The sequence below is a fragment of the Adiantum capillus-veneris genome, chromosome 29, assembly GCF_014529385.1.
Source record: "Adiantum capillus-veneris isolate H3 chromosome 29, ASM1452938v2, whole genome shotgun sequence".
Taxonomy (NCBI): Eukaryota; Viridiplantae; Streptophyta; class Polypodiopsida; order Polypodiales; family Pteridaceae; genus Adiantum; species Adiantum capillus-veneris.
Genome location: NC_140959.1, coordinates 104,934,872 through 104,942,760, shown reverse-complemented (window position 1 = coordinate 104,942,760; position 7,889 = coordinate 104,934,872). Strand labels below are relative to the sequence as shown.

General features: G+C 43.5%; 1 protein-coding gene across 1 annotated transcript; it reads right to left on the bottom strand.

The window, feature by feature from the left end:
• Nucleotides 1–278: 278 nt before the first annotated feature.
• On the bottom strand, nucleotides 279–6,791 carry LOC147419701 (uncharacterized). Its single transcript, XM_086505838.1, has 7 exons — nucleotides 6,773–6,791; nucleotides 6,645–6,686; nucleotides 1,693–1,744; nucleotides 774–936; nucleotides 579–680; nucleotides 460–477; nucleotides 279–311 (listed from the first exon to the last, which is right to left on the bottom strand). Exons 1-7 carry the CDS (start codon nucleotides 6,789–6,791, stop codon nucleotides 279–281), a joined length of 429 nt encoding a protein of 142 aa, XP_086361964.1.
• Nucleotides 6,792–7,889: the final 1,098 nt, after the last annotated feature.

The following is a 7,889-nucleotide window of genomic DNA, read 5'->3' as shown; positions in this document are numbered from 1 at the left end:
CGACGCTCATAGCGATGCTACAAAGCCATAAATAGCGACGGTTATAGCGACGCCCGAGAGAAATTTTTTTTGGTGACAGGGCATTGAATGCCCTGCCACCCATCAAGCATATTGTACTTGATTCACTTTTAAAAAAAGTGCAAGGGTAGATAATAGACCCAAAATAGTCACCCACAAGACGCATTGTTTGCAAAATTGACAAGCGTAATATTGACTATTGTACACATCATAGGCAAAATGAATTGATTGGCAAATGTAATAATGAAAATTGTACAACATCATAGGCATAAAGAATTGATTGGCAAAATGAACTGCGGTGACAAATGTAATAATATACATGGTTCAAAAAGACGTATAAAATCTGTCTCATGATACATAAGCTATGAGAAACCCGAAACTAATGCTATCTAGCTACGGCTAAACTGACGTCGTCTAGTCAAACGTCTCATCGCGTCTAACCGGCGTATCTGTCGGATTCTGCAAAAAAAGACAATAAGACAGCTTTCAGTAAGTATAAACATATAACGACATTTATAAAACAATACAAAAAATAGAAAAGAGTAAACCCTAATACTAACCATGCTGCCGCGAGAACTGAGAATGTCCATCAGGGCGTTTAAGCCCTTCCTGCATGCGTACTCGCTCTTGTACGGTGTGTGATCACGTCCTATCATCAACCACTATCAAAACATACAAAGATTTCATTATGTTAGAATTAAAAAACTCATAAACCCTAAACTATTGAACATAAAGAGCAATGCGAAAACACTTACAAAATCGGCCTCAAATGATGCCCATCCACCGCTCCCCAAGTGGTGCGAGCTCCCTGCCTCTACTCGCGCTTTGGCTGCATCCTTTTGTTGCTTCCACTTGTCAGGATTCTCGCGCGCTGCTTTCTTCGCATTCTTCCAATCTTCTTTGGCAAGCCAATCTGGCCTGTTCCACCCATGCTTGATTGCTTTTTGCACTTCGGAACGCTTGTGTTTGCAATATTCGCGCATTCCAATCTTCATCAGGTCTTCATTGAAGCGCTGATCCCGTGTTGGAACGGGAAACTCATCATGAAGTATGCTGATGACTCTGTTTTTTAAATCACTTGGTACTTCACTCCATTTGTTTAGTATGTAGTGTCTGAACAGCTAAGAGCAAAGACCACGCATGCGCGAGATCACCTTCTTGCCGTCATCATCCATGATGATGTCGCCACTGAAGTCGACGGAGTAAGGCAAGCCCTCTGGCCGGTGACGCGTGAACCTAGGTGTCCCGGCAGGGGTCTCCAGCGGCGTGTCGATGGGGGTACGGACGTCAGGTGTCTCCACCGGCGTCTGGGTCCCGAAGCGAGGAGTGTCGAGTGGGGTGGCTCCTGGCGGAGTAGGTAGAGGTGTGTAGCTGCTAGGAACAGTCAGCCGCGCAAAACCTGGCGTAGATGGCGATGTTGTGGCTGGTGTGGGGGCGGGCAAAGAAGGGGAAGGTAAAGAGCCTCGTCGAACACGAGGCAGTGTGGAGGCATCGGCGGCGGAATCCCCACAACAACCGCCACCGCCACCACTAGAGTGCCGGTGCCTAGACGATTGTGAAGATCGTCTCGTCAACGCCGAAGCTTCGGAGCGCGCCGAATGCTCCGAAAGAGAGGGAGATGCGGATGGAGTAGGAACGCGCGATGATGCGCCAGAGCGATGACGCTCCACGTACCACTGTCTCTGCTGCGGTGACAAAGAAGAAAGAAACTCCTCATCATCCATACCTGCATTAAACACACGAATATTTAAACTTAATATTGAATGAATAGAGTAGACAATGACGCAAAGACCATTAAATACAATGACGTAATGACGCATATAAATATAATGACGCAATGAATTGAGTGATAGAAGAGGCAAGTCGAAAACTTAGAATTTTCAATCAAAAGATGTGAGTGTGAGTAGAAAAGAGCGTTATACACCATGGAAGGTACTTAGAGAGCCAGAGCTTTTACAACACGGAGCAAAATTGTTCAAATACAATATTTGTGGCTTTAAGAGATCTCTCTCTCATCCTCGCATAACTCAGCATAACTTCCTATATCTATATAGAGCTCTCCGTTTAAACACATATCCTCTGTTTCATTTTGTAGCTCCTCTGCATGCACCCCATATAGAGTAGTAGCATCTTGATGCTCGTCTGGCACCACCGTAGCGGCTTCTGATTGAGCATCTTCTCTGATCTCCTCCATTGATGCCGTTGTGATTGGCACATGGTAGCCTTCATACGTCCTTGCACTACGAGGGGCTACCTCTATGACGTACCACCAGTTTGATGTAGACTTTGTAGGATGAAATATTACCTGCCAGAGCCACATAACTTACATGACAGCTTTCAAGCACATAACTTGTAAAAGGGGGATGTTAACTATTTACATACTTACTTGTTCACAATGCTCGGGTAGTACGAAAGTGTCTCTTAGGTCACTCCATTTCTTAGTAGAATCCACCTCAAGAAAACCAGACTCTCCTCTACGCACAGTAGCGTTGCGACCCTCCATGATTATCTTGAACCATTGCACGTCGAACAAGTCGACAAAAAATCCTCTATAATCGATCCTCAAAATCTCTTGTAGCGTGCCGAAGTAACTGAGTTCCGCCACCACAGGATCTGCATCAGAGGAACGTCGTCGACTAGACTGTTCAAATTTTACGATGCTTCCACAATCTTGAGTAAAACGCTTTTTGTCGATCCGTTCCACCCTAAAATGTCGACCTTTACACCATGCTGCTGTGTATGACTTATACTACAACGAACAAAGATTATGAGTGGCCGTTCAAACGTTTAGAAATAAAGTCACTAGCTCAACTCGTGCCTTTTGACGCACATATCCCTTAAGCGTTTTCATGAAATGTTCTAAGAAGAATAGAGATAGTCTCTTCATCCCTGGAGGCAATCCGTCATCGCACATCTCCTTCTGCTCTAACCATGCTTGTGCAGACATCCTAATTGGTGGCTCTCTTCCCAAAAAGCCATCACGTAACACATGATTCTCTGGAAGATACGCTTGATGACCTTCGTAGATTTGCTTCTTCAGTGAGGGCGCCCTACGTGCATTCAGTCTAGGTCCACATGTGACACATGCTCTGTATCCGCTTGATTGAAGCCCTGCATGTATACACATGATAATAGATCAACTATGGGAAAAAACAAGATTTACAGTGTCTAAGTGAGGAGTGTCAATAGATCACCTGAGCATTCTGTTAGCCCGGGATAGTCATGCATGGTCCACATTAGAATGCCTCTGATCAAAGCATTCCGTCGTCTTGTGTGTCGGCTCATATCCACCACCTCTATGCCAATCCACAATTGTTGTAGCTCTTCCAATAGTGGACGAAGATACACATCCATATTCTCCACTTTATATCGCCCTGGCACAATCAAGCTTAGCCATAGGTGCCCCTTCTTCGTAGTCAACCACGGGGGAATATTGTAGTTGACGATGACAACGGGCCATACACTGTAAGATGTTGATCTTTGACCAAATGGATTTACGCCATCCATAGCCAGGCCTAAGCGCAAATTTCGAGCTTCCCTGGCAAAATCCGACCATGTTCCATCTATATGTTTCCAGGCTGCGCAATCTGCAGGAATTCGTAGCACACCATCCGAAGATTTATTCTCCTCATGCCATGATGCTAGGGCGGCCATGGACTTACATTCGAAGAAATGCTTGATGCGAGGAAGCAGAGGAAAATGTCGCAAAACCTTTTGTGGAATTTTTGTCCCGTGGAGATCTACTCGATATCTTTCGGAATCACATTTCGGACACTTCTCCATGTGTATGTATTCCCCTCTGAAAAGAATGCAGTCATTAGGACAAGCATGGATAGAATTGTAATCCATCCCCAAGTTTCGCAAAATCTTTCTTGCTTCATCTCGGGAATATGGCATCACATTGTCAGCTGGTAGTATGTGCTCTTTAAGCAATCTACACAACATAAAAATACGATACAGTCGTGTAAAAATATATCAGATCATTAGACATTTAGAGTTTTATTAAAGTAAACTAATTGTAATAGATCACCTGAAAAGCGCTGTGACGCTAGTGTCACTCCATCCAAACTTTGCCTGCATGTTGAGAAGAACCAGGAGTGCTTTCAATCTAGACATACGTGCTCCATTATACAATGGCGTATCGGCTTCACTTTTCATATCATCATAGATAAGCCTTTCTGAATCCATGATCGTCTCGATCATTTCATCAATCTCGGGCTCAAACATTGCCTCGTTGGGAATGTGCTCTGCATGATCATCCCCCGAGCTGTCAGAGGCTACATCTTGTGGCCTCACATATTCTGCTTGACCAAAGCGCCTGCGAACACGTCTATTGGGTTGCAAGATTGCTGCTTGTTGGCCAGCGTCAGAGCCCGACGAGTTATAATTGGCAACAACTCGATCTATAATAGATGGATCGAACTTGCCAAATTCGCGAACGTGCTGTAAAGAAACACGTCTTGTCCGTCGCACAGCATGCTTGCATTGATTACAAGGACATAAGACCCTCGTTGAGAGATAGGTGTTTCGGTTGGACGGTCCCACATCCTCGTCACTACTCATAATGAGGATAAAAATCTTATAACCTGGACAACAAATTTAATATTCTATTGGCATTCTTCGTCTTATCTCTCTCTCTCTCTCTCTCTCTCTCTCTCTCTCTCTCTCTCTCTCTCTCTCTCTCTCTCTCTCTCTCTCTCTACCTCACATTCTCTAGTCATGTCCAATCCCCGCACACCTCGGTCTAGAGGTGCACGGAGATCAGAACCACCGGGTTATAATCTCGTCTTTATTGGTCAATACCTATATTTGTGGGTACAAGAAATCTACAGACCCACGTCTACATGATACTGCATGTAGTGGACAAAACCCCTTTGCCTCTTCTCTAGCTGTAGCACTTCACAGCATCTTAACATCTTTTCACAGTAGATCTTTTCACTGTTCATCTAACTCTAAACCCTAAACCGTAAGTAATTCTTGTGTGGTCTCGATCTAACGTAAATAAGCGTAAATCTAAATAAACGTAAATATAACTAAAAATAAACCTAAATCTAATTTAACGTAAGTCTACATCTAACCTAATCTTTAACGTCTTTTGGGATAGTTTCCTACGACGTTAAAACTCTCTTCTTCTTGTGTGTGTGTGTGTGTGTGTGTGTGTGTGTGTGTGTGTGTGTGTGTGTGTGTGTGTGTGTGTGTGTGTGTGTGTGTGTGTGTGGGTAAACCTAAATAAACCTAAGTCTAATCTAATATAACATAAATCTAAATCTAACGTAAATTATGTTATATTAAAAACAAAGAACTAAACTAGCAGGGATTATAAGAACCTTAAAACTGATTTAACACATAATTTTTCACATAACTCGGCAAGAGTTGGCATTCTCATCACTAAAGATGTGAGAGTTAACTTCCAGCGGTGACGCTGCCTTATCTCCATCCACATCTGATGACAGCAATTGGCCCTTTGGACCGTTCTTGCTCTTGTTACTAACTTTGAAGTTGCTGTTGAATGACTAGAGGTTGTCTAGGTGGTCATTATCGGGGATGTAGTGACTCTTGCCGCCCTGAAGATCCACCTTCTTCCCTATCTTCTGAAGACATTTCACCAGTACTTTTGGATCGACGGAGCCCACCATGAGTGAAGGCAGCAATACCCTATATTCCATTGAGGGATTTCTTCACCCGCTTCATGCAGGCATCGCAGTCTGTGGAGACCTAAATCTAATCTAATATAACGTAAATCTAAATCTAGCGTAAATAAACGTAAATCTAACTAAAAATAAACCTAAATCTAATCTAGTTTAACTTAAATAAACCTAAATCTAATTTAACGTAAGTCTACATCTAACCTAATATTTAACGTCTTTTAGGATAGTTTCCTTCGACGTTATAACTCTCTTCTTCTTGTGTGTGTGCGCGTGTGTGGATGTGTGTGTCAATAAAAAGAGATAAATGGTATAACCTTTCTATCACCCATGCCAAGTATGATAGATTGGTTATGCCATTTCCCTCTTGAATAATAGGTCTTGAGTTCAACTCCTCGTTGGCTAGATCTTTAGGTCTTTTAATTTTAATTAGTTTCCTACGACGTTAAATTAGTTTCTCTCTCTTTCTCTCTCAATGTGTGTGCGTTTTTTTGTTTATGCATGTTTTCTCTCTTTTCCTCTCTCAATGTGTGCGTTTTTTGTTTATGCATGTTCTCTCTCTCTTTTCCTCTCTCAATGTGTGCGTTTTTTGTTTATGCATGCTCTCTCTCTCTTTTCCTCTCTCAATGTGTGTGTGCATTCTTTGTTTATGTATGTGTGTGTGCGTTTTTGTTTATCTTTGTACTCTTTCTCTCTCTCTCTCTCTCTCTCTCTCTCTCTCTCTCTCTCTCTCTCAAAAACACTGTGTGTGTGTGTGTGTGTGTGTGTGAGAGAGAGAGAGAGAGAGAGAGAGAAAGAGGGGAAGGGAACATGAGAGTGAGGAGAGGGAAGGAGCATACCTGGCTCTCCTTCTTCTCCTCGTGTGTGTGTGTGTGTGTGTGTGTGTGTGTGTGTGTGTGTGTGTGTGTGTGTGTGTGTGTGTGTGGAGAAGAAAGAGAGAGAGAGAGAGAGAGAGAGAGAGAGAGAGAGGGAGAGCGTTACCTGCTCCTTGCTTGAGGGCGCCGAAAAACTCAAATCTGAGATCTGAGTTTTTTGGCGCTCTGTTATTTTTTTAGCCCAGTCGGCGTCGCTATGAGCGTCGCTGTGTGAGCGTCGCTAATATGAATAACCTCTTGTAGTGGGACACATCGTAAATTTTAAAGTTGGGGAATGATGTAGATCAAATACTTGAAAATGCTACCATGCACACAAAGATTGTGGGTGGTTTGATCTAGTTGACTATCTCACATCCAAACTTGAGTTACACAATTAGATTGGTGAGTCAGTTTATGCAATCTCCAAATAGACACACTTGGATGCAATGAGATAGGCATTGCACTATGTGATTGCTACTTTGAATCATGTAATCTTTTATAGGATTGATGCTAAGTTGCAATTCTATGGTGACACAGATGAAAATTGGGCTATTAGCACATATGATTGCAGATCTACTAGTAGATTCATGTTTCCACTTGAGAGTAGATCTATTGTGAAAACTTTAGTAGGCATACAATTGGCTCAGAACCCAGTGTTTCATGCCAGGACAAAGCACATTGAGGTTCCTTACCACTTCATCTAAGAGAACTTTGAGTATGTGATGATATATGAGCTGTTAAGTATGGAGCCTGATTTACCCTTGTAATTTTCTGTGGTAAAAGCACACATTTGTAAGGCCCCCATTATGAGGAGAAGCCATCGTGCGTGAAGGAAAATCACTCACCGGAAACCAAAATTTTCACGGACAAGAATCAGGGGCAACTTTAAAGGCCTCGGGAACGGAGGTCCCCGAGACTTTTTTTTCGCCGGAATATTATGGCCGGACGGCGGCCAAAAAGTGGTCGGAAAACAACTGGTCGGTTGGCCGGTGGCCAGTAGTCAATGGCCGATGGCCGGTGGTCGGAAGTCAATGGACGGTGGCCGGTAGTCGGAAGTCAATGGCCGGTGTCCGGTGGCCGAATTCAAAAGCGGACTTGTCTTCTCAAGGGCGGCCACACATGGGCGGATTGGAGGGTCCGATTTGGACTTATTCGCACAAGGGCGGCTACACATGGCTGTCTCTCATAAGAGAGGGCAGCCCTTTTTGCCTATAAAAGGAGGCCATTTCTACACACATTTCATAGTGTGAAGTTGATGCAACAAGGTGAGTGTGAGGTGGTGAGAGTGAAGCAAGGCGGGAGTTCCATTAAGGGTATAATCCCTTTGTAAACTATTTCTTGTTTTGAAGTACTAAAGCCATTGAGTGGCTGC

Bases quoted from the DNA above. Each gene is read 5' to 3' on its own strand.
- LOC147419701 (XM_086505838.1), bottom strand. The intron at 1,745-6,644 runs GTAACGCTCTCC...TGTTTAATGCAG, and splicing joins CGCCCTCAAGCAAGGAGCAG to GTATGGATGATGAGGAGTTT. The intron at 681-773 runs GTAAGTGTTTTC...ATGTTTTGATAG, and splicing joins CATCATTTGAGGCCGATTTT to TGGTTGATGATAGGACGTGA.